Source organism: Pristiophorus japonicus, chromosome 4 (genome assembly GCF_044704955.1).
Source record: "Pristiophorus japonicus isolate sPriJap1 chromosome 4, sPriJap1.hap1, whole genome shotgun sequence".
Taxonomy (NCBI): Eukaryota; Metazoa; Chordata; class Chondrichthyes; family Pristiophoridae; genus Pristiophorus; species Pristiophorus japonicus.
The window spans coordinates 272,918,076-272,945,452 of NC_091980.1; the positions used below are offsets into that span (position 1 = coordinate 272,918,076).

Below are 27,377 nucleotides of genomic sequence, written 5' to 3' on the forward strand. Positions count from 1 at the left end.
AGACGATCCAGACTGGATGATGGCGGCGATGACTGAAATGTCTACGTGGGAGAGCTTCCAAATTAATGTTTATGAGCCCCCATGAAGGGGCATCAGAGTTTCAATCCCTTGCATAGGTTCTGGTTCCACCTTCCATGGTTTTGATTCCGATGTTGCGGGTCCCAGTGGTGCTGCTGGTGTAATGCAGCAGTTTACAGCCAGTGCACCACCGTCCGAGCCTGCGCCTCCCACTCTCATAGGTTCTGGTTCCACCTTCCATGGTTTTGATTCTGACGTTGCGGGTCCCAGTGCTGCTGGTGATATAATGGAGCAGTTTACACCCATTCACCCACCATCCCAGCCCACTGCTTGCACTTGGGTGCCGTTGTCTGGAACACCGAGCGCCCCACCATCCCAGCCCGCGCCTCTCTCTCTAGTACTGCCGTCTGGAACACAGGGCGTTCCACCATCCCAGCCCGTGCCTCTCTCTCTAGTACTGCCGTTTGGAACACAGAGCGTCCCACCGTCCGTGCCTGCACCTCCCAGTGTAGTGGTGCCACAAGGCAGACCCAGGCAGAAGAGAAGGAGATTGGAGACACGCTCTCCTGAGATGCAGCGTGCAACAGATGCGGCTCAGGTTGTGGCATTGGGCATGGAGACCAATGAGCTTACCCGATCATTCATCGGTAGCATCAGTGCAGTGGGTGAAGAGGTGACAGTCCTGACGGGAGAAATAGCAGTAATGACACGGGAACTTAGGGAGGGAATGTCCGAGGGAGTGCAATCGACAGCACAGGCCGTCAGGGAGAGCATGCAAGTGACGGCACAGGCCATCATGAAGGTAGCTGCTGCAATAAGGGTACACAGCCCCGCCAATCAAATGACACCCCCATGAAGAAGTGAACATTCACTGAGATGTGGATGAGATGGTTGCAGCCTTTCTTTGCTGCTTTTGTTCTTGTTCTTGATGTAGCTGTAGTAGCGTTTTTCAAACTGAAATTGTTTTGTAAGTTTTGTAACTTTACAATTTGTGATCTTTGGGTTTTTAAGTGATCTTAGTGTAAATGCTCTCACATTTTGTATCTTATTTAATTTTGCACCTAAAAAGTGATCCTGAAGTCTAAGTGATCCTAAGAGTATAAGATTTTTCACATTGAAATTGTTTTCTAACTTTTGTAACTGTACAAGTTTATAAGTGATCTTAAAGTTTTGTGATCTTCAAGAGTCATATTAAAAAGTAAAGTTTGATGTCCCAATAAAATTTGTTGTGTTAACTTTTCAATAAAATATTTTTTCATTAAAACTGATTCATCTTCCATTAACACAACACAACGTAGGAACAACTGCAAAGAATAAACATGTCCATGCGCAACAGTGGTCGCAGAGCCCTCAGGCATCAGTAATTGAAGTGTTCACGGATGAGCTGCTGGCACAGGGCTCGAGCAATCGTTAAAGGAGCACGATGGACGGCCCTCCTCCAACCTCGTGCTCCGGCATCAGTCACTTGCATGCTTTCCTGATCGTCATCATCATCCACATCCTGCTCTTCCGTAATACTATCAGGCACTGGACCCTCACGTGGGTCTTCTGGTTCCACTACCAGCTCCTGCTGCCACATGATGGCTAAGTTATGGAGCATGCAGCACACGACAGAAAAGTGACCGACAATCTGAGGAGAGTATTGCAAGTGGCCTCCGGAATAGTCCAGGCAACGGAAACGTTGTTTCAATATGCCAATGCTCCTCTCAATGATGCTGCTCGTCGCAATGTGCGCCATGTTGTATTGACGGTCAGCTTCTGTCCGTGTCACGCGTAGGGACGTCATGAGCCAGGACCCTTTGTCTCCCAGTAGCCAGCTCTGCCCTTCTGGCTGCTGCTCAAACATGTCAGATAGAACGCTGTCGCGTAGGATGAACGCATCATGGGTGCTGCCAGGGTATCTCGCATCGACTGACATGATGCGCTGCTTGTCGTCACACACGAGCTGCACATTGGAGTGGAAACTTTTTCTATTCCTGTACTGCTCGGAATCCTCCACAGGTGCTCGCAAGGCTATGTGGGTACAATCAATGTAGCCCTGTACCTTTGGGAAGCCGGCAATCCTGAAGAAGCCCACAGCCCTCTCATGGATCGCTTGTGCGGTCATTGGGAAATTGATGGTCATTCTTCCGCGCATACAGTGCAGCCATGACCTGGTAAACGCAGGCATGTAGTGCACGTTGAAAGATGGCGCACACATCTCCAGCTGTAATCTGAAACGATCCCGAGGCATAGAAGGCAAGTGCAGCTGTTACCGTCACTTCAACAGACAAGGCAGTTGGCATTCTGCTTCTGGGCTGCAAATCTGCTCTCAGCATATCACAGATCTCAGCAACAACTTCTCTGCAGAAACGCAGCCTTTTGACACAATCAGCCTCACTCATGTCCAAGTACGAGCGCCTGGCTCAATATTGCCGACGTGGGTAAGGTCTCCTGCCCATCAGCCTACAGGCCATGACGTTCCTGGTGCGGTGAGCTCTAATCAATTCTCTCCTATGCAGTGAATTGCTGGCGAACCCATTGCATAATCCGTGGTGCAGCACCCATTCTGCAAATTTAAGTTTCAAACTAGCTATCTGGCTGCCTCTCCCTATCCTTGGCCGAATGGCCTCAGTCTCCCTCGCAGCTCGAAGGCTGCTTGCTGTGTCTTTGGCCGTCGTGAGCTTCTGCCGCCGCCCCTATCCCGTGGCCGAATGGCCTCAGCTTCCCTCGCAGCTCGAAGGCTGCTTGCTGTGTCTTCGGCTACCATCGAGCCACTGATGCCGCCCCTGCCTCCTACATGGAAGGAAGGCCTGCCTGAAGCACCGCAGCTCGAAGGCTGCTGCTGCTGCCGTTGTTGTTGGGCTGCCGTCGAGTCACTGACGCCGCTCCTGTCTCCAACATGGAAGGCCTGGCTGAAGCACCGCAGCTTGAAGGCTGCTGCTGCTTCACACAGGTAGGAATATTCAATATTTTGTCTTTGCTTTGTTTATAATTTTTTAGTCAGGATGGCTCTTTATTTGTATAAGACTGTTGAATGCTTGTAGAATTTAATTACTTCCCTTCTCCACCCCCCCACGTTCCCTACGCCTGATTTGTAAAGTGTAGACAAGGTTTTTCTGAGCGTACAAATATCTACACTTACTCCATTCTAAGTTAGTTTGGAGTAAATTTTCACTGCCTAAACTTTCAAAACAGGCGTAAGTAGCCGGACACACCCCCTTTTGAAAAAAAATCTGTTCCAAAATGAAACTGTTCTAACTGATTTGAACTGGAGCAAACTAAATGCCGAGAATTGCAATTTCTAAGATACTCCATTCTAAACCAGTTGGTCCAAAAAAATAGGAGCAACTCAGGCCGAAACTTGAGCCCTAAGAGTATGTGGAAAGGTTTGCGCGAACACTACCATTTCCCACTCCTACAATTCACTGTTAGATCGCCAAGACAAGACCACAATATCCCAATATATCCAGCAATGATATCTAAAAAAAAATTCCAATGATAAAAACAGTAAATTATGCATTTTTCTTCCAAAACTCAATGTTGTAATAGAACAGCTCAACAACTTGCATCTATACAGCACCTTTAATGTAGAAAAAATGTTGCAAGGTACTTCACAGAAAGTAAAGTTTAATGCCCAGCCAAAGGAGATATTAAGGCTATTAAAAGCTTAATCAAGGAGGCGAGTCTTAAGGAGGGTCTTAAAGAAGGAGGTGGAGAGGCAGAGAGGTTCCCATTATGAACAACGACCCTGTATAACATGCCCCTGCATCATTAAAAAAAGAAAAAAGCTACAAATCTGAAATAAACACAGTGCTGGAAATACATCAGGTCCATCAGCATCAGAAGAAAAGACAGGATCATTTTTGAGTCTACACTCTTTGCTAGAGCTTGCAATTATGATCATATTGAATGGTGGCGCAGGCTTGAAGAGCCGAATGGCCTACTCCTGCACCTATTTTCTATGTTCCTAAGTAGCCACACATGAAATGTTAATCTGTCTCATCACTCGAGATAACATTTACTGTGCATTTCTGACACTACTTCACCATTTTCCTTTAATGAATATAACAAGGGTCACGTGGAACTTAGATTAGATCATGTACCCAAGGTGTTTTGTAGGAGATTCATTTTTATGCTCAACAAGTTGAGTCTTCTCGGTGCTAGGAAAAATAAATGTTTCTTCCACTACAGGCACTAAGTCAGCATCAATCACTCCTAGATAGGATCCACTCCTAGACAGACACTTCCTATACTCTGCCCAAAAATGTACATCAATCACAACCTCATAAGATTACCTTCTACCAAGTAAAATATTTTGACAATGCAGGTGACCTAATGAGCATAAAACTATCTGGTCATAGGGATCATGAACAAATGCAAAAGATTCACAGTACCGCAAGAATAATGGAAATGAAAACTTGCACTTTTATAGAGCCTTCAATATAGCAAAACATCCTAGAGCATTTCACAAGTTACTGCATCACTCTGGTTTAGTTATCTTTAAAATGTAATTGCATATCATTTAAACAATGTACTTATCGATTAAGATATATGTTTAGTGAATAGCACATGTCATATCACAGACAGTTCATAAGTAACCCTATTTCTCACCCTTTATAGAAAATCAAGGAAAGTACACAAGTGTCTTGAGTACATTGTTCAAACACACTTTTCATATCCCAAGCCAAGCTGCTCTAGACAGTTCTGGAGCAAACTCTATGGGCCCAAGTTTCCACATGATTTGCGCCTGATTTTTAGGAGCAACTGGTGGAGAACGGACTATCTTAGAAATCGCAATTCTCCACATTTTTTTTTCTGCAGTTCTAGTCAGTTAGAACAGTTTCACTTTGGAACAGAATTTTTTCTTCAAAAGGGGGCGTGTCCGGCCACTGACGCCTGATTTCAAAGTTTCCACAGTGAAAACGTACTCCAAACGAACTTAGAATGGAGCAAGAAAGATTATTGTAGAACTGAAAAAACCTGTTCTACACATTAAAAAATCAGGCGCAGGTTACAAATTAGGCGTCCAGAACGAGGTGGAGGGGAAGGGAACTCATTAAATTCGACAATAAATCCTTATTTCTACTTCTACAAATACTATACAAATAAATCCAACCTGAATAAACATTTATAAGCAAAGAAAAGATTAAATAAACCATCTTCCTACCTGCGGAGAATGCTGCAGACATTCGTTCCCGCTGGGGGGGGGGGGAAGGAGGAAACAGCCGTTCCTTCCCACGGAGGGGAGGGGGGGGAATTAAACAGCCGTTTCGTTCCCGCGGAGGGGAGGGGGGGGAATTAAACAGCCGTTTCGTTCCCGCGGGGGGGGGGGGGGGGGGGGGGAATTAAACAGCCGTTTCGTTCCCGCGGGGGGGGGGGGGGGGGGAATTAAACAGCCGTTTCGTTCCCGCGGGGGGGGGGGGGGGGAATTAAACAGCCGTTCCTTCCCACGGAGGGGAGGGGGGGGAATTAAACAGCCGTTTCGTTCCCGCGGGGGGGGGGGGGGGGGGAATTAAACAGCCGTTCCTTCCCACGGAGGGGGGGGGGGGGGGAATTAAACAGCCGTTCCTTCCCACGGAGGGGGGGGGGGGAATTAAACAGCCGTTTCGTTCCCGCGGGGGGGGGGGGGGGGGGGAATTAAACAGCCGTTCCTTCCCACGGAGGGGAGGGGGGGGAATTAAACAGCCGTTTCGTTCCCGCGGGGGGGGGGGGGGGGGGGAATTAAACAGCCGTTCCTTCCCACGGAGGGGAGGGGGGGGAATTAAACAGCCGTTTCGTTCCCGCGGGGGGGGGGGGGGAATTAAACAGCCGTTCCTTCCCACGGAGGGGGGGGGGGGGGGAATTAAACAGCCGTTTCGTTCCCGCGGGGGGGGGGGGGAATTAAACAGCCGTTCCTTCCCACGGAGGGGGGGGGGGAATTAAACAGCCGTTCCTTCCCACAGAGGGGGGGGGGGGGGAATTAAACAGCCGTTTCGTTCCCGCGGGGGGGGGGGGGAATTAAACAGCCGTTCCTTCCCACGGAGGGGGGGGGGGAATTAAACAGCCGTTTCGTTCCCGCGGAGGGGAGGGGAAGGAGACAGTGAGAAGAATGCAAGTGCTGATGGCAATGTGCTTTTATTAAAAAATGTTCAAAAATTAAACAGCTACAAAGAACTACAAAAATGGCCGAGTGCCAATGTTTTTTTCACAATGAGCATGCGCGAACGCTCCAACGCGTTGCCGGCAGGAAAAAAACTAATTTAAATAGTACCCGCCCCCTCCCACTTACAAAATCGGTGCGAGTGTAGGCCCCGCCCCCCTGGGCGCCGCGCCAAACAGACAAGGAGCTGCAGAACGCTCCAGAATCGCGAGGTTCTTTTTAGGCGCCGTTTTAGGCGCGAAAAACGGGTGCCCAGCTCGGAGGGGCACCCGTTTTTTATCGTGTGGAAACTTGGGCCCTATGAATCAACCTTCTAGGGCGTGCCATAAACAGAGTGGAGATAGACCAGTCTGGGAATCTCCTCAACCAATGCCTTGATTTGCCTTTTATAAGATGCAGGCAGGATGCAGTGGGTAGACCTTCTTGCTGGGTCTTGATCTCAGACTTGGATTGACAGTAGAGCTCAACACAAGGGGGCTGCGATGACTGTTGGTGAAAACTACTGAATAACCTGAATGTTAGCCAAAAACTTAAAGTACCAGTGTCAAACCATTCCAAAGTTGCTACAATGGAATCCAAAGATTGTTCAGCTCCGTCATTGACAGAAGAGGTTGTGTGGAACTCAAAAGGAATCATGGCACCTTTTCCCACAGAAGCATCAATTCTGGAGTGTTCCTGGGAACACTCTTCACAACAAATTGGCCCAGAAATTGCGGTCAGAGGCTTCCTTCGGATGAACGCCTCTGACCCGAAAAAAATCTATAGAAGTATTTGGTGGTCACGGAGAAACCTACAATTGCGGTCAGAGGCCTTCATTCAATGTGCAGCGTATGGAAAATAACTTCTCCGTATGTGCAGAAATGCTGGAGTCACGTGGGCCTGGACCAACGATCACGAGGTAGTATTCTCATTGATAAAAATAGGAACTCTGTTTTTATGCGTTCCCATTATCAATGAGAAAACCCTCCTAAAAACAAGAAACACAGCATAATAAATTTTAAAAACACCTCACAAATGTAATTAAATGTTTTAGAAAAAATAAATATATTTTTTAATGTGTTTTAATAGGGTTAAAAATAAACTTACCTGAATGTACAGGGTTTTTAATATAAAAATGAATGATTAATTTAAATTTTATATGTTTTAAAAATGTTACACTTGTAAAAGTAGACTATACAGCTGCTTTTACCAGGCGTAAAAGTTTGAAGAACATTCGCTAGGCATGAGTGGGGCAAAGAGCCCAATCTCTCTCGCGCAGATGTCCTTTTCCTGGGGATGCGTAGATTCTGTCAGAACAGAAATGCCGGTTCTTGGCGCATGCGCATCGCGCCCCATTGTGAACCGGCTTTTGCGAGGCCTCGTTGGGCGCATGAGCACTCTGTACAGACCTGGCGAGATCGCAATTTTTGGCCCATTATTTATTTTCTGAAGAAATTAAGTTAGAACATCCCATAATAACCTTCCAAATGAACCCCATGCTGATTTTCAAACAGGCAACAAACTTTGAAAAGTCATGAGGCCATGGAAAACAGCAAAGATTAAGTGTTGTGTAAGTTGATCACTGGGGGGAAAAAAATCCATAATAGACCCAGATTTGTTGCAAATGACCAGAGTTAGGTAAGCTGGAGTCAAATAGGATTGAACCAACCCCGAGACACGATGCTACTAAAGATTACAGCAGTGATTTAGCTTTGGTGTTGGAGAATGCTGCCAAACTTTACAAAAAAGAAAGCTACAAAATCTGCTGAGAACAAAAACAGACTGCAAAGACAATTATGGATTGTCAAAAAGAATTGATAAATGATCATATTTCATGACCCCCCCCCATTTGGAATAACATTCGATTTGTGGTCTTCGACAGCAGAAAAGACCACAGCTGTATCCCAATATGAAGGCTTTACAGTGGAATGAGAATGGTCATGTCTGCCATATATGGTACAAAGTTCTCAAATGGATGGTATGCATGGTGATTTTCTTCCTGTGGATGGGAGCAACCTTCAATCTGTATGTGGATGCTGAACAATTGAGGTATGAGAAAATTATAATATAAATAGATCAAGCACAATTCCTACCTGTGCATGGAAAAGTGATAAACTCCTCACAGTATGTAAAGGGAGCAGCACCTTAACCAGAAATTGTTTATGTTCGGCCTTCAGAGGCAATGCAAACCCATTTATTATACTGCGAACAGAAAGAGAAGAAAAAAATTATTCACCTAATACTGCAACCTTGCATACTACAGGTGCAGCGTCGAGAATCCTGAACCTTCGGGACCGAGACCGTTCCGGATTCCGGGCTTTTCCAGACTTTTGATAGTCTTTCTAACGGAAACACCCGAGCCCAGGTTCGTCAGAAAGGGTGGCTCGGGCCCCCGCCATGGAGGAGCTGTTCGGGCGGGCCCCCGCCATGGAGGAGCTGTTCGGGCGGGCCGATCCCGTCATGGAGGAGCAGCTGTTCGGGCGGGCCCCCGCCATAGAGGAGCTGTTCGGGTGGGCCGGTCCCGTCGTGGAGGTGGTGTTTGGGCAGGCCGGTGGTGAGGCCCCGAGGTAAGGGCAGCGGCGGCGAGGCCAAAGGTTGGGCGGTGGTGGGGCCCCCGAGATTGGCAGGGTCAGCGGGTCCAAATTCTGGAACATTTTACAGATTCTGGACGACCCTGCCACTGATCGGTCCGGAGTCCAGATTCCAGATTCCGGAACTCCGGATTTTCGATGCTGCACCTGTAATGTAATACTCAACTTCTGGGAACTTTATACAAAGGGTCTATATTAAAAAAAAACAGCTCCAAATACAAAAGTGGTTATCTTGTACATGTGACTCAACATTAATATTTTTAAGCACATCAGGCATTTGTTCATCAAATTTTATAAGCCTAAATGCCAATCTCGTCTCCAAATTAACAAGAGGACTCCATCTACACTAAATATATCCCAATTTATTACACCTAGGAGTTACGGTACATGTAACTCTGACAACTAAGTGGCAGAATTTAAACCTTTGGATAAGGGAACAAATAACAATGATATTAATTCATTAATATTTTCACAGCTGCCTTTCATAGCTAGTAAGGAAAATATTGTACCATATTGCAAAAAACTCAGCTTAACTATTAATATTTTTAGAACGTAACATTTTAGAAAAAGACAGCCACAGGGTGGCACTGATGTTTGCTGTAAGATCTTCAGTCAGTACATCTTTCTCTCTCTTGTTTTTTTCACCTCCTCACTCCCTCCACAATAGATATTAGAGTTTTGGTGGCAGAGAAGAGAAATGAAGGTCAACAAACCATTTAAAGAAAAATCTGAAACATTTCCAATGCGCTAATTATGATATGCTATGTTATGTTGTCAGCCATGGCTCAGTTGGTAGCACTCTTGCCTCCGAGTCAGAAGGCTATGGGTTCACGAGACCTGAACACAGAAACCTAAGCTATCATTCCAGTCTGAGGGAGTGCTGCACTGGCGGAGGTGCTGTCTTTCAGATGAGACATTAAATCGAGGCCCTGTCTACACTCTCAGGTGGACATAAAAGATCTCATGACACTATTTTTGAAGAGGAGCAGAGGAGTTATCTGGGTGTCCTGGCATATATTTCTCTCTCAATCAACATCACAAACAGATCATCACATTGTTGTTTGAAGGAGCATGTTGTGTGCAAATTGGCTGCTGCATTTCCTACACTATAACAGTGACTGCACTTCAAAAGTACTTCACTGGCTTATAAAAGCACTTTGAGACGTCCTGAGGTTGTGAAAGGCGCTATATAAATAAAATATTTTCTTTTTTGAAGCCATTTATTTGATTATGAAGAGCAATATATAATTTTTGGAATACCAGCTGGAGTACAATTATGGTGTTTAGCTATTAAGGTGGAACTGCATTCAACATGGCCTATCCCTTTAAGGCCACTGTTCAAGTACTCCCTGTGAGGAAGTGGTCTAAACGAGCAAAACCAGGCAATGGTAGCTGCTTGTAAATTTCTGGCTGCAGGTCAGAAGAACTCATCATTAAATTATTTACTATCTATTTCTTTTAATTTTGCTTTACATCTAGAACAAGGTGTAATGTCAGGAAGATGATGGATACACACTAGGTGCAGTGATAAAGATATTCCTCGCTACACCTGAACTAGAAAGGGGGAAAAAAAAAGTAATCAACAAAGGTTTCCACCTCTGATCACTATTTAGTGATCCGCGCTAAAAAATGAATGCGTGTAGCTGCTGGTGAGGCTTGGCCGTGATGTTCCCTCTGACCAAGTAGTTAACTAACACTTCCTGTTTTGACTCAGACATAAACAGCCACTTGGAAGATGCAACAGAATGCTAAGCAATTGTAACCCAGCTTGATTCAACAATTTCAGGAGAGAAGAAAAATTAGAAACATAATCTGAGTGGCTGCTTACCTTCCTAATATTTCCAGAAGCTCTGCTACACCATTAAAATGTTCTGTTTCATAAACAAATCTGCAAAGAGAAATGAAGTTAACTGCACGTGCTTAAAGAGCCAGCAACACTTGCATATTTTTGGAAAGAACAATGGGGAAATAACAGAACACCAAAGCTTATAATATCAATGTGGCAATTTTTTTCAAAAAATTTAAACTTAAAGGCACCATGTTAATATTCTTTAAAAGCAAATTGGAACCTGAAGTTACTTGCAGGATGTTGATACAATCAATGTTCTGCTGGCTGCCTACCCAACATAAATATCAAAGATGTGATTTTTAACACTGGTGTGACCAACCTACCAAATATTGTGTTACCTGATTCTCAGGCCAATGAGAAAATTGTAGGGAAAAAAGAAAGCCCCTCCCTATCTCCGTTACCTCCTCATCCCTACAACCCGACAAGAACTTGGAGTTCCTCCAAATCCGACCTCTTGTTCATCCCCCACTCCCTTCGTTCCACCATTGATATGTGCCTTTAGCTGAATAGGCCCCAAGATATGGAGTTTCTTTCCTAAACCTCTGCTTCTCCAGTTCATTCTCCTCCTTTAAGTCCCTCCTTAAAACATATTTTTAACCAAGCTTTTAGTTTCTTTCTTTGGCTTGGTGTAAATTTTAGTCTGATTACGCCCGTGAAGCTTCGTTTCCTACACTAAAGGCACTATATAAATGCAAGTCATTGTTGTTTGTCTTCAAGGACGAGGGGAAGGGTAGAGAAGCATTGGAATAATGGTCTCCCAACTTCGTGGCAAAAATGTCCAGTAACATCTTGCACTTCTTAGTGGTCAGGGTAAAAAAATGGGGAGAGAGTTTAAGTAGATAGTTGGCAATACAGAAACAACTTGGGGTTATCTTTGTCCTCCAAGAAGCTCCGACAGTAGTGGGCAGCTTTGGCAGAGGAGACCCAATAGAGCTTATTGTGGTTGAGTCAGATTTGGTGATCAATGTTAAGCTAACTGTGCATCAGGTACGTTCAAAATTTGTATCTTTGCACCAAAGGGAATGAAGGAGGAATGACTGAGACAGAAGATGATGAATGTTTTACTGGGGATAATAGCAGAGGGAATGGTAGAGGACATCAATAGCTGTAGAGAAATGATAATGAATGGAGGTCCAAAGGCTAGGCAGTTAGGAGTTAGAAAGTACCATGGAAAGCAATTTTGGGAGGGGGTGGGGGGGGATCTTTTTTTTTTTCCAGGGGCAGATGCAGAAGGAAATGGGGCTCATAAAGGGTAGAAGAATGTGGATTGTGAGGGATAACAGAAGGTGGCCGGAGAGAGTCATGTTCCATTTGGAACATACTGGTTAAAACTCCTTCCTTGCAGCACTGATAGCCGAGGTCTCTCCCTTCCCTCAATGCCAGGAAAATATTTTATTGATTTTTGAAAATTAAATGCTTAAAAACTTCAATAATGCCACTTTTGAAAAAAAATATAATTTAGAAAAAGTTTGCATCAAAATTACATTAAGAATTTTTTGTAATTCCAATTCAATCTGACTAACATAAGAAATAGGAACAGGAATAGGCCATACTGTCCCTCGAGCTTGCTCCGTCAATAAGATCATGGCTGATCTGATCATGGACTCAGTTCCACTTCCCCGCCTGCTCCCCATAACCCCTTATCATTTAAGAAACTGTCCATTTCTGTCTTAAATTTATTCAATGTCCCAGCTTCCATAGCTTTCTGAGACAGCGAATTCCACAGATTTACAACCCTCAGAAGAAATTTCTCCTCATCTCGGTTTTAAATGGGCAGCCCCTTATTCTAAGATCATGTCCTCGAGTTCGAGTCGTCCCATCAGTGGAAACATCCTCTCTGCATCCACCTTGTCAAGCCCCCTCAATCTTATACGTTTTGATAAGATCACCTCTCATTCTTCTGAATTCCAATAAGTAGAGGCCCAACCTACTCAACTTTTCCTCATTGCTGTTGGGGAGGAGTTAAACTAATATGGCAGGGGGATGGGAACCAATGCAGGGAGACAGAGGGAGACAGAAAGGAGGCAAAAGCAAAAGACAGAAAGGAGATGAGGAAAAGTGGAGGGCAGAGAAACCCAAGGCAAAGAACAAAAAGAGCCACTGTACATCAAAATTCTAAAAGGACAAAGGGTGTTAAAAAAAAACAAGCCTGAAGGCTTTGTGTCTTAATGCAAGGAGTATCTGCAATAAGGTGGATGAATTAACTGTGCAAATAGATGTTAACAAATATGATGTGATTGGGATTACGGAGACGTGGCTCCAGGATGATCAGGGCTGGGAACTCAACATCCAGGGGTATTCAACATTCAGGAAGGATAGAATAAAAAGAAAAGGAGGTGGGGTAGCATTGCTGGTTAAAGAGGAGATTAATGCAATAGTTAGGAAGGACATTAGCTTGGATGATGTGGTATTTATATGGGTAGAGCTGCAGAACACCAAAGGGCAAAAAACGTTAGTGGGAGTTGTGTACAGACCTCCAAACAGTAGTAGTGATGTTGGGGAGGGTATCAAACAGGAAATTAGGGGTGCATGCAATAAAGGTGCAGCAGTTATAATGGGTGACTTTAATATGCACATAGATTGGGCGAGCCAAACTGGAAGCAATACGGTGGAGGAGGATTTCCTGGAGTGCATAAGGGATGGTTTTTTAGAACAATATGTCGAGGAACCAACTAGGGGGGAGGCCATCTTAGACTGGGTGTTGTGCAATGAGAGAGGATTAATTAGCAATCTCATTGTGCGAGGCCCCTTGGGGAAGAGTGACCATAAGATGGTGGAATTCTGCATTAGGATATTAGGATGGAGAATGAAACAGTTAATTCGGAGACCATGGTCCACAACTTAAAGAAGGGTAATTTTGAAGGTATGAGGCGTGAATTGGCTAGGATAGATTGGCGAATGATACTTAAAGGGTTGACTGTGGATGGGCAATGGCAAACATTTAGAGACCACATGGATGAACTACAACAATTGTACATTCCTGACTGGCGTAAAAATAAAAAAGGGAAGGTGGCTCAACCGTGGCTTTCAAGGGAAATCAGGGATAGTATTAAAGCCAAGGAAGTGGCATACAAATTGGCCACAAATAGCAGTGAACCCAGGGACTGGGAGAAATTTAGAACTCAGCAGAGGAGGACAAAGGGTATGATTAGGGCAGGGAAAATGGAGTACGAGAAGAAGCTTGCAGGGAACATTAAGGCGGATTGCAAAAGCTTCTATAGGTATGTAAAGAGAAAAAGGTTAGTAAAGACAAACGTAGGTCCCCTGCAGTCAGAATCAGGGAAAGTCATAACGGGGAACAAAGAAATGGCAGACCAATTGAACAAGTACTTTGGTTCAGTATTCACTAAGGAGGACACCAACAACCTTCCGGATATAAAAGGGTTCAGAGGGTCTAGTAAGGAGGAGGAACTGAGGGAAATCCTTATTAGTCGGGAAATTGTGTTGGGGAAATTGATGGGATTGAAGGCCGATAAATCCCCAGGGCCTGATGGACTGCATCCCAGAGTACTTAAGGAGGTGGCCTTGGAAATAGTGGATGCATTGACAGTAATTTTCCAACATTCCATAGACTCTGGATCAGTTCCTATGGAGTGGAGGGTAGCCAATGTAACCCCACTTTTTAAAAAAGGAGGAAGAGAGAAAACAGGGAATTATAGACCGGTCAGCCTGACCTCAGTAGTGGGTAAAATGATGGAATCAATTATTAAGGATGTCACAGCAGTGCATTTGGAAAATGGTGACATGATAGGTCCAAGTCAGCATGGATTTGTGAAAGGGAAATCATGCTTGACAAATCTTCTGGAATTTTTTGAGGATGTTTCCAGTAAAGTGGACAAGGGAGAACCAGTTGATGTAGTATATTTGGACTTTCAGAAGGCTTTCGACAAGGTCCCACACAAGAGATTAATTTGCAAAGTTAAAGCACATGGGATTGGGGGTAGTGTGCTGACGTGGATTGAGAACTGGTTGTCAGACAGGAAGCAAAGAGTAGGAGTAAATGGGTACTTTTCAGAATGGCAGGCAGTGACTAGTGGGGTACCGCAAGGTTCTGTGCTGGGGCCCCAGCTGTTTACATTGTACATTAATGATTTAGACGAGGGGATTAAATGCAGTATCTCCAAATTTGCGGATGACACTAAGTTGGGTGGCAGTGTGAGCTGCGAGGAGGATGCTATGAGGCTGCAGAGTGACTTGGATAGGTTAGGTGAGTGGGCAAATGCATGGCAGATGAAGTATAATGTGGATAAATGTGAGGTTATCCACTTTGGTGGTAAAAACAGAGAGACAGACTATTATCTGAATGGTGACAGATTAGGAAAAGGGGAGGTGCAAAGAGACCTGGGTGTCATGGTACATCAGTCATTGAAGGTTGGCATGCAGGTACAGCAGGCGGTTAAGAAAGCAAATGGCATGTTGGCCTTCATAGCGAGGGGATTGTAGTACAGGGGCAGGGAGGTGTTGCTACAGTTGTACAGGGCCTTGGTGAGGCCACACCTGGAGTATTGTGTACAGTTTTGGTCTCCTAACTTGAGGAAGGACATTCTTGCTATTGAGGGAGTGCAGCAAAGATTCACCAGACTGATTCCTGGGATGGCGGGACTGACCTATCAAGAAAGACTGGATCAACTGGGCTTGTATTCACTGGAGTTCAGAAGAATGAGAGGGGACCTCATAGAAACATTTAAAATTCTGACGGGTTTAGACAGGTTAGATGCAGGAAGAATGTTCCCAATGTTGGGGAAGTCCAGAACCAGGGGTCACAGTCTAAGGATAAGGGGTAAGCCATTTAGGACCGAGATGAGGAGAAACTTCTTCACCCAGAGAGTGGTGAACCTGTGGAATTCTCTACCATAGAAAGTAGTTGAGGCCAATTCACTAAATATATTCAAAAGGGAGTTAGATGAAGTCCTTACTACTCGGGGGATCAAGGGGTATGGCGAGAAAGCAGGAAGGGGGTACTGAAGTTGCATGTTCAGCCATGAACTAATTGAATGGCGGTGCAGGCTAGAAGGGCTGAATGGCCTACTCCTGCACCTATTTTCTATGTTTCTATGTTTCTATAAGTCAACCTTCTCATCCCCGGAATCAACTTAGTGAACCTTCTCTGAACTGCCTCCAAAGCAAGTATATCCTTTCGTAAATATGGAAACCAAAACTGCATGCAGTATTCCAGGTGTCGCCTCACCAATACCTTGTATAGTTGTAGCAAGACTTCCCTGCTTTTATACTCCATCCAAGATACTATTGGCCTTACTGATCACTTGCCATACCTGCATACTATTCTTTTGTGTTTCATGCACAAATACCCCCAGGTCCCGCTGTACTGCGGCACTTGGCAATCTTTCTCCATTTAAATAATAACTTGCTCTTTGATTTTTTTCTGCCAAAGTGCATGACTTCACACTTTTCAACATTATACTCCATCTGGCAAATTTCTGCCCAAGCACTTAACCTGTATGTCCTCCTTACACATTGCTTTTCCTCCCATCTTTGTATCGTCAACAAACTTGGCTACGTTACACTCAGTCCCTTCTTCCAAGTCATTAATATAGATTGTAAATAGTTGGGGTCCCAGCACTGATCCCTGCGGCACCTCACTAGTTACCAACCCGAGAATGAATCATTTATCCCAACTCTCTGTTCTCTGTTATTTAGCCAATCCTCTATCCATGCTAATATATTACCCCCAACCCCATGAACTTTTATCTTGTGCAGTAACCTTTTATGTGGCACTTTGTCAAATGCCTTCTGGAAGTCCAAATACATCACATCCACTGGTTCCCCTTTATCCACCCTGTTTGTTATATTCTCAAAGAACTCCAGCAAATTTGTCAAACATGATTCCCTCTTCATAATTCCATGCTGACTCTGCCTGACTGAATTTTGCTTTTCCAGATATCCTGCTACTGCTTCTTTAATAATGGACTCCAACATTTTCCCAACCACAGATGTTAGGTTAACTGGTCTATATTTCCTACTTTTTGTCTGCCTCCTTTTTTTAAAAAAAAAAAATAGGGGCGTTTACATTTGCAGTTTTCCAATCTGCGTGACCTCCCCAGAATCCAGGGAATTTTGGTAAATTACAACCAATGCATCTACAATCCCTGCCGCTACTTCTCTTAAGACCCTAGGATGGTCCAGGGGATTTATCTGCCTTTAGTTCCATTATCTTACTGGGTACCATGTCCTTAGTGATTGTGATTAGTTTCTCTCCCCCTATAGCCCCTTGACTTCCACTGTTGGAATATTGTTAGTGTTCTCTACCATAAAGACTGACACAAAATATTTGTTCAGAGTTTCTACCATCTCCTTGTTCCCCATTACTAATTCCCCGGTCTCGTCCTCTAAGGGACCAACATTTACTTTAGCCACTCCCTTTCTTTTTATATACCTATAGAAGCTATCTGTTTTTACATTTTGTGCAAGTTGACTTTAATAGTCTATCTTCCCTTTCTTAATCATTTTTTTTAGTCGTTCTTTGCTGGCTTTTAAAAGCTTCCCAGTTTTCTGTCCTCCCACTAGTTTTGGCCACTTTGTATGCCATTGTTTTTAGTTGGATACTCTCCTTTATTTCTTTAGTTAGCCACGGATGGCCATGTTTTCTCTTACACCCTTTGCTCTTCACTGGAATATATTTTACTTGAGAGTTGTGAAATATCTCCTTAAATGTACACCACTGTTCATCAACCGTCCTACACTTTAATCTATTTTCTCAGTCCACTTTACCCAACTGTGCCCTCTTACCTTCATAGTCTCCTTTATTTAAGCTTAGTACGCTGGTTAGATATCCAACTTTCTCGTCCTTCATCTGAATTTGAAATTCAATCATGCTATGATCACTCATTTCGAGGGGATCCTTTACTAGGAGATTGTTTATTAATCCTGTCTCATTACACAGGACCAGATCTAAGATAGCCTGCCTCCTAGTTGATTCCGTTACATACTGCTCAAGGAACCCATCCCTTACAGGCCAGATTGGAAATAGCGTCTATGCAAACCTAAGAAGATGCCAGTTCCCCCGAAGACCTTTTATAGAAGGTTCAGGGCAGCACAGAGTTATTCAAACTTAAGAGGTCAATTTAATCTGCAAAAATGACCCAATCTGTCTCCCTAGAAGCAGAAGCAGTGGCGCAATTAAGGCAAGGGTCAGTCTTAATCAGTCCCAATTCCCTTAGTGTTGCTGGTCCATTAAGTTATTGAAAGCTTCTGTAACCATATCCCATCACAATTTTCCTCATGGCAAGCATCCTAGATTGCATTCCTTCGTCTAGCCACTATGAGCTATGCATAAAGCAGTTAAATTAGGCGGGGGAAAAGTCTGTCACTGGTCACTGCGATCTTAAATTAGTGTTGAAGGGATAAGCAGCATCTCAATATTCCTCTCCTTAAACCCCCACCCCGCTATAATGTTTAATTAGTTTCGAAGCAACCTTTTGACACAGCTGGTAATCCCTACACACTTACTGTAGAAAAATATTGTTAATTTGCTTCCGGATAAATGCTCTAAGTCCAAGAAACTTTCCATAAATTCTGTGCAAAACAGTCTTCAGGTAGTCTCGTTCCCGGGGATCTTCACTGTTGAACAGCTCCAAAAGCTGAAAAGTACAAAAAATATCACACTTCAACTTTGCCGTAAAGCTCTTGCCGAGATCACAAAACTCTATGGAGCTTGGCTTCTTAATTTTTTTGCATGTCACCATATGTTCAATTCCATATCATAGAAGTTCAACACCAAAGGCCTGGTAAGAACTGCAAACATGCTTAACTCCCATTAACCATTTTATAATTGTGATTTTGTTCAGAAGTTTAATAATGAAATTTTAATTCAGTTAAACATATAGGTTGCAAAAGGAACTAAGCTCAAAATTATACTGGCAGAATATTTCACTGATCAAAATATTTTGGTTAATTTTCAATTCAGTAGCTTGCACAGAAATTTGTATTATGCAAGAAATAGCATTCCCCTATAATATGCAGTGAAACAAATACTGACATCACTGCTGTTCAAATCAATATTACCACTGTAGCAACAAACATTTTACATCATTCAGGTTTTGCTTAGGTAGATATTACCAGATCCTGGACACTGCAGTGACACATTGGGCGAGAGATCAATGGCTGGTCAGCAAAGAACTCTTATAAGAACATTAGAAATAGGAGCATTAGTAGGCCATACGGCCCCTCGAGCCTGCTCCGCCATTTTATACGATCTTGGCTGATCCGATCATGGACTCAGGTCCACTTCCCTGCCCGCTCCCCCGAACCCCTTATTCCCTTATTGGTTAAGAAACTGTCTATCAATGTCTTAAATTTATTCAATGTCCCAGCTTCCACGGTTCTCTGAGGCAGCGAATTCCACAGATTTCCTCAGAAGAAATTTATCCTCATCTCAGTTCTAAATAGGCGGCCCCTGATGCTAAGATTATGCCCCCTAGTTCTACTCTCCCCCATCAGTGGAAACATCCTCTCTGCATCCACCTTGTCAAGCCCCCTCATAATCTTATATGTTTCGATAAGATCACCTCTCAATCTTCTGAATTCCAATGAGTAGAGGCCCAGCCTACTCAATCTTTCCTCATAGGTCAACCCCCTCATCTCCGGAATCAACCGAGGTGAACCTTCTCTGAACTGCCTCCAAAGCAAGTATATCCTTTCGTAAATATGGAAACCAAAACTGCACGCAGTATTCCAGGTGTGGCCTCACCAATACTCTATATAACTGTAGCAAGACTTCCCTGCTTTTATACTCCATCCCTTTGCAATAAAGGCCAAGATTCCATTGGCCTTCCTGATCACTTGCTGTACCTGCATACTAACCTTGTGCTTCATGCACAAGTACCCCCAGGTCCCGCTGTACTGCAGCACTTGGCAATCTTTCTCCATTTAAATAATAACTTTCTCTGATTTTTTCTGCCAAGTGCACACTTTCCAACATTATACTCCATCTGCCAAATTTATGCCCACTCTTTTAGCCTGTCTATGTCCTTTTGCAGATTTTCTGTGTCCTCCTCACACATTGCTTTTCCTCCCATCCCTTGTATCGTCAGCAGACTTGGCTACGTTACACTCGGTCCCTTCTTCCAAGTCGTTAATATAGATTGTAAATGACTCTTGAAACCCAAAAAGCAACCAAGTGAGTAAGGCAAGGCATAGAAATCCAATTTTGAAGGAATAATTTCTTTAAGAAATGTCCCTTGAATGGAGGAATCTCCCCCCACGCGGGAAGAACGGGCGCCTCCTCCCCCCCTCCCCGCAGGAAGAACGGGCGCCTCCTCCCCCCCCCCCCGCGGGAAAAACTTTAATCTTTTCTTTGCTTATAAATGTTCATTCAGGTTGGATTTATTTGTATAATATTTGTAGAAGTATAAATAAGGATTTATTGTAGAATTTAATGACTTCCCTTCCCCTCCCCTCCCCTCGTTCTGGACGCCTAATTTGTAACCTGCGCCTGATTTTTTAATGTGTAGAACAGGTTTTTTCAGTTCTACAAAAATCTTCACTTGCTCCATTCTAAGTTAGGTTGGAGTACGTTTTCACTGTGGAAACTTTGAAATCAGGCGTCAGTGGCCGGACACGCCCCCTTTTGAAGAAAAAATTCTGTTCCAAAGTAGAACTATTCTACCTGACTAGAACTGCAGAAAAAAAAATGTGGAGAATTGCGATTTCTAAGTTCTCCACCAGTTGCTCCTAAAAAGCAGGCGCAAATCATGTGGAAACTTGGGCCCAAAATTCTGGAATAAATTCTTTCCATGCAATGATGGAAAGAGAAACAGGTCATCTAATTAGAGTTTCGTACAATTAGAAACCTCTACATCGGCTACCTTCAATCTTATCCCAAATTGTTCAACCCAAAAACATAAATAGTGCATTATGTTAAGAATTTGTGTGAGCACTTGAAAGTTGTAATAAATTTTGAATACAAAATATTAAACTCGAATGGATCAGATACATTCAGGAAAAACAGAGTGTTAATGTCAAATTGATGAACCACAATTTCATCAAGAATCATAGCAGTCTTCTAACCAATTCAGACTCACTGTACAGAGTATACATTTATTGATAAAAGCATTTGTACTTGTCACTGTAAATCAAGAGAAATCAATAGCACATCAATGGAAAAAGTTTACAAAAAACAGGGGTTCAAAGGGTATTCAACATATAACCTAAATCCAAATTTATAAAGATACTGTTAAATTGCTCTCTATACCTCAAGCTTCATGAACAGTTGGTTACAAGTAAAGGCAATACACCATTCATTATTTGCATATACAAAAGAACAGCTTTTACGCACCTGCAATATAAATTTCTGATCTACGTATTTTTTGGCAATGCTGGGTTGGAATTCTTGACTCTCCAAAAATCGAATGAAGAATTCATATACAAGCTGCAACAGATAATAAAAAGTCAAATTACAAAAGATAAAAATACTTATTCACATCTAAATGGAAAACGATCAGCACAAAGGCCAAGTTGGAAAGGATCGATCTGCTTTTAATAATCACTTCTTGCTGATTTCCAAATTTCTCCCCCCAACAAAAAAAAACTTGGGTAACGTGGGTAAAAAAAAAACATACGCAAAAATGAAAGATGCATCACATTGCGATACAGATTAAATTAATGGTCATAAGCCAAAGTTATGTTAACAATTCCTATCTGTATGTGAATGTTGAAAAAATGACAATTAATTCTAGAGCAGAGAGCACTTTTCCCTCCTGGCAGAGCAACAGTGGGACATTGCTCAGGATGTGGGGAAAAGGGAACTAGGAAATAGTCTGTAGCCACAGCTTTTATAAACTATACGAGTCCTGCAACGCTTCTGTGAGCTAAACTCTTGAAGGGCCACTGTACCAGTGATTTACCCTCACTGAATGATGTGCCTATCCTAATCAATCTGGATAAAACAAGTCAGGAACACAATCTGCATACAGCAAGTATCTGATGATGGAAAATTCAAGCCATTTAAGGTGAACTGGTTTAATCAAAGCTTGATCATTTAACAAGAACATTAGAAAGCACAGAATGCAAAAGGTCATTTGGCCCATGAAGACCACTCCAACAACAGACAATCCATATTCTATTTCATTATGGACCTCACTATTTAATCTCCCTGAACACCCAAGAGTAATCACGCAAAAATCCAAATAGCTAAACATTCCCCCATTTCCAGCATTCAATGCTGGCTGTCTATCTTTCACAGGCTACACTCTCCCTCCAAATACCATAACGTACTTCATCCTAATCGTACTTGTCCCTGTAGCTTGCTACTGTGTGGTAGAGTATTGGAAGCTTATTTTAGCATGCGTCTCCCCAGGTTCAGGATAGGGAAAAAAAATATATAAAAGCAGGTATTTTCAGTTCTGCAAGCAACATTTTCCAAAGTACATATTCTGTCATTTGTGTGACAGACATTTGTGTGGCTAGCTATGTGACGTATGCAAGGAAGCTGATCACAAAGGACTTAAAGATTATATTGTGAGAACAGTGACATTCTCATGCCACTGATGGGTTATTTTTACGAGGTCAGAAAACTAGTGCTTGAATGTCCACATTTTAATATGGCTGCCTCAACAAGCAATGCAGATACTTACCATCAATTTCAGACCAGAATTGAGGTTCTTTGGAGGTGGTGAGGATCAACTTGATGAATTAATCAATCAGAATTTGAATATAAATTATAATAATATAATCACATAAAAAATGAACTTTATCATAAAAGTAATGCCTCTGAACAAAAGTTTATCACTACTAATTTTTTAGCAAAGTGGAATGCTGCAGTTACAATTTTTCTTTTATGACTGTCTGTGTTGTTCACAACCTAATGTGATTATTAACTGAGAAATTTACAACAAAACATTTCTTATTTTTATAAGATGGTCAGTTTTAGTAACTATTCCCGAGATAAAACTCTCTCTGGGAGACATGGATTATAGGATGAAGAAAAAGTTAATGCTTTCAAATTTCTTCAATTAATATTGGTGGCAAGAGCAAACAATATTGAAATTATATCAAAAGTGATTAAAAGTGATTGTTCAGATCACCTGAATGGATGTTACAACAACAACGTGTATTTATATAGCACCTTTAGCATAGTGAAAAGTTACAAGGTGCATCACAGGAGTAATATGCGCTAAAAATTTGACACTGAGTCGCATAAGTAGAAATTAGCACAGGTGACCAAAAGCTTGGTCAAAGAGGTAGGATTTAAGGAGCATCTTGAAGGAGGAAAGAGAGGTAGAGGGGTGGTAAGGTTTAGGCAGGGAGTTGGAGAGCTTGGGGCCTAGGCAACAGAAGGCACAGACACCAATTGTTGTGCGATTATAATCAGGGATGCTCAGGAGGGCAGAAATCTTGGGGAGTGTGGGGTTGGAGGAGATTACAAAGATATGGAGGGGCGAAGCCATGGGGGGATTTGAAAATATAAGAATTTTGAGATCGAGGCGTCGCTTAACCGGAAGCCAATGTAGATCAGCAAGCACAGGGGTGATGGGTGAACAGGACGAGGTGCCAGCTCGGATACAGGCAGCTGAATTTTGGATCACCTCTAAGTTTACGCAAGAGAGAATGTGGAAGGCCAGCCAGGATTGCGTTGGAATTGTCAAGTCTAGAGATAACAAAGGTATGGACGAAGACTTCAGCAGCGGATGAGCTGAGGCAAGGGCGGAGATGGGCAATGTTACGGAGATGGAAATAGGCGGTCTTAGTTATGCTGCGGAGGTGTGGTCGAAAGCTCATTTCACAGTTAAATATGATACCAAGGTTGTGAACAGTCTGGTTCAGCCTCAAACAGGAGTTGGGGAGAGGGAAGATGTCAGTGTCTAGGGAACGGAGTTTGTGACGGGGACCAAAAACAATGCCTACGGTCTTCCCAATATTCAATTGGAGAAAGTGTCTGCTCATCCAGAACTGGATGTCGGACAAGCAGTCTGGCAATTTAGAGACCGTGGAGGGGTCAAGAGAAGTGGTAGCGAGATAGAGCTGGGTGTCGTCAGTGTACATGTGGAAACTGACACTGTTTCTGGATGATGTCATCAAGGAGCAACATGTAATGAGAAATAGGAGGGGCCAAGGATAGATCCTTGGGGGACACCAGAGGTAACGATGTGGGGGTGGGAAGAGAAGCTTTTGCAGGTGATTTCGATAGATAAGAATGGAACCAGACAAGTGCAGTCCCACCCTGCTGGACGACGGTGGAGAGGCATTGGAGAAGGATAGAGTGCTCAACCATGTCAAAGGCTGCAGACAAGTCAAACAGGACGAGGAGGGATAATTTGCCTGTGTCACAGTCACAAAAGATGTCATTTGTGACTTTGATGAGAGCCGTTTCGGTACTGTGGCAGGCACAGAAACCGGATTAGAAGGATTCAAACATGAAATTGTGGGAAAGATGGGCACGGATTTGGGAGGCGACAACATGTTCAAGGGCTTTTGAGAGGAAAGGGAGGTTGGAGATGGGGCGAGAAACTGGAGAAAGAGTTAAGGGCAGGGCTAGGGCAAGCGGGCTTCCTTAGAGAAAGTTTGGCCCGGTGGGCTAGGGGAAGGAAGGGAAAAGGCAGAGGCAGCCGAACAGATGGTCTCAATCTTAAGAGGCAAAGTCGTCCATGAGCTCCTTGCACTTATTGTCGGAGTTGAGGGTGGAGACTGGGGAGAGGGATTTAAAAAGACGGTTAGTAGTGGAGAACAGAAGCCGGGGTTTATCTTTACATTCCGGGGGAACGGCCAGGGTGAGAGAGAGTAATTGTTTTAACAGGAACTAGGGCATCAAAGGTGGCGGTAAACTTGAGGATGAATATAGTTTACCTAAGAGATGTTTTGAAAATTGAAGGGGATGGAAAGTCTATGGGGTATGGTAACCTAGTGGTGATGGTAATGGACTAGCAATCCAAAGGTGGCAAGTTTAAATTCCACCATGGCAAGTTAAGAAACTGAATTCAGTAACGTAGGCTAGTACCAGATAAAATAACCATGAAAGTTTTATGGTTGTCAAAGAAACCCAACTAGTTTACACATATCCTTTTGGGAAGAGGCCTGCCACCCATTCCTGGTCTGGCCTATGTATGATCCTCAGTACCACAATGTATAGTTAACTCTTAGTGCCCTCAGAGCAGCTCGGGATGGACAATAAATATCAGTATGATTAACATCACACGAAACCATTTTTAAAAAGATGTTTAATGCTGATTGCCAGTTTGTGCAATCCTTAATAAGTTTGTTCTAGTGGAAAGGATTACATTCAAATTTCAAATCTAATGGATCCAGATTTTAGGAGTTCTGAAACCTAAATTCTATCCATTAACATCGCATTTGAAATGCAGAGTACTACAGTGATGGCCAAACTGCACATATAATAACTAAACAATATCAACCAGCTATATTAACCAGAGTTTACCTGCAAATGAGGCCAGGATGCTTCCAACGTTGGTTCATCTTCTTCTGGATCAAACTCTGAAGAATCCGAAGGTGGAAGAGTCCTAAATATATTGAAAGAAACCTATAACAAAATAGAGTACTAAATTATATGTTGAATTCTCTCCTCTCAACCCCCTCCCAACAAACTTTAATTGAGATTTATGCGCCAACGAAAAACGTATTGTGTTTACAGCTCAAAAGATTGCAGCTATCTTTATGCTTCTCTGCCATTCAACAAAGTTCCATATATTAAGTACTAGAAAAATAAATGTTGCCTTCAAGATCACAGAAACAATTCAACAGTCCAACTGTTGAGAATAATGTATGTAGCAGATGAGATACTCTGAACATCAAGCATTAACCATTATTTTGATATTCAGCATTTTCTGAAGATTGACTTCAAGATTGTTGACCAAATATCTCTGATCACCTATATCTAATCAATTTTCTTTCATTTCTTGTACTGAAGTGTCAGTACAGATAAAAATAACCAGGTAGACATATTATACATTAATGCATACAAACACATTGACTGCTCAGCATAAGGATTTCATGCTCAACATAATTGGGTCAAGTTTCGGCCTGAGTTGCTCCTATTTTTTTGGAGCAACTAGTTTAGAATGGAGTATCTTATAAATTGCAATTCTCGGCCTTTAGTTTGCTCCAGTTCTAGTGAGTTAGAATAGTTTCATTTTAGAATAGATTTTTTTTTTCCAATAGGGGGCGTGTATGGCCACTTACGCCTGTTTTGCAAGTTTAAGCAGTGAAAACTTACTCCAAACTAACTTAGAATGAAGTGTAGATTTTTGTACGCTCAGAAAAACCTTGTCTACACTTGGAAATCAGGCGTAGGGAACGAGATATGGGGGGGGGGGAGGGTTTCAAACATTAAACACTTCACTTTTACAAATAAAGAGCCATCATCAATAATAAGTGATAAATAAATCAATAAATAAACCAATCCAAATAAATAAAAAAATTAAAAATTAATTAAAAATCACAATAAAAAATTATTTCTACTCACCTACTGCAGCACTAGAGACAAGGGGGATGGGGAGAAGAGGGGGGGGGGAGAGAAGAGGGAGGGAAGGGGGGGAGAGAAGAGGGAGGGAGGGGGGGAAGGAAGAAGAGGGAGGGAGGGAGGGAGGGGGGGAAGGAAGAAGAGGGAGGGGGGAAGGAAGAAGAGGGAGGGGGGAAGGAAGAAGAGGGAGGGGGGAAGGAAGAAGAGGGAGGGGGGAAGGAAGAAGAGGGAGGGAGGGAGGGAGGGAGGGAGGGGGGGAAGGAAGAAGAGGGAGGGAGGGAGGGAGCGGGGGGAAGGAAGAAGAGGGAGGGAGGGAGGGAGGGAGCGGGAGAAGGAAGAAGAGGGAGGGAGGGAGGGAGGGGGGGAAGGAAGAAGAGGGAGGGAGCGGGGGAAGGAAGAAGAGGGAGGGAGCGGGGGAAGGAGAAGAGGGAGGGAGCGGGGGAAGGAGAAGAGGGAGGGAGCGGGGGAAGGAGAAGAGGGAGGGAGCGGGGGAAGGAGAAGAGGAGGGGAAGGAGGGACGGGGGAAGGAGAAGAGGGAGGGAGCGGGGGAAGGAGGAAGAGGGAGGGAGGGAGGGAGCGGGGGAAGGAGGAAGAGGGAGGGAGGGAGGGAGGAGGGGGAAGGAAGAAGAGGGAGGGAGGGGGGAAGGAAGAAGAGGGAGGGAGGGGGGGAAGGAAGAAGAGGGAGGGAGGGGGGGAAGGAAGAAGAGGGAGGGAGGGGGGGAAGGAAGAAGAGGGAGGGAGGGGGGGAAGGAAGAAGAGGGAGGGAGGGGGGAAGGAAGAAGAGGGAGGAGGGAGGGGGAAGGAAGAAGAGGGAGGGAGGGGGGAAGGAAGAAGAGGGAGGGAGGGGGGGAAGGAAGAAGAGGGAGGGAGGGGGGGAAGGAAGAAGAGGGAGGGAGGGAGGGAGGGAGGGGGGAAGGAAGAAGAGGGAGGGAGGGGGGAAGGAAGAAGAGGGAGGGAGGGGGGGAAGGAAGAAGAGGGAGGGAGGGGGGGAAGGAAGAAGAGGGAGGGAGGGGGGGAAGGAAGAAGAGGGAGGGAGGGGGGGAAGGAAGAAGAGGGAGGGAGGGAGGGGGGAAGGAAGAAGAGGGAGGGAGGGGGGGGAAGGAGAAGAGGGAGGGAGCGGGGAAGGAGAAGAGGGAGGGAGCGGGGGAAGGAGGAAGAGGGAGGGAGCGGGGGAAGGAGGAAGAGGGAGGGAGAGGGGGAAGGAGGAAGAGGGAGGGAGCGGGGGAAGGAGGAAGAGGGAGGGAGCGGGGGAAGGAGGAAGAGGGAGGGAGCGGGGGAAGGAGGAAGAGGGAGGGAGCGGGGGAAGGAGGAAGAGGGAGGGAGGGAAGGAGGGAGGGAGGGGGGGAAGGAAGAAGAGGGAGGGAGGGGGGGAAGGAAGAAGAGGGAGGG

General features: G+C 44.1%; 1 protein-coding gene across 2 annotated transcripts in view; it reads right to left on the minus strand.

Annotated features, from left to right (window-relative positions):
* The window catches only part of ppp2r5eb (protein phosphatase 2, regulatory subunit B', epsilon isoform b), a 72,581-nt gene that overhangs the window by 36,337 nt on the left and 8,867 nt on the right, over positions 1–27,377 (minus strand). For both annotated transcript variants that reach the window (XM_070879477.1, XM_070879478.1), the window contains exons 2-6: positions 24,948–25,049; positions 20,853–20,945; positions 18,026–18,156; positions 10,538–10,597; positions 8,212–8,320 (exon numbers count right to left, since the gene is read on the minus strand). In XM_070879477.1, the coding sequence (XP_070735578.1) occupies positions 8,212–8,320; positions 10,538–10,597; positions 18,026–18,156; positions 20,853–20,945; positions 24,948–25,049 (495 nt within the window). The remainder of the gene's footprint in view (positions 1–8,211; positions 8,321–10,537; positions 10,598–18,025; positions 18,157–20,852; positions 20,946–24,947; positions 25,050–27,377) is intronic.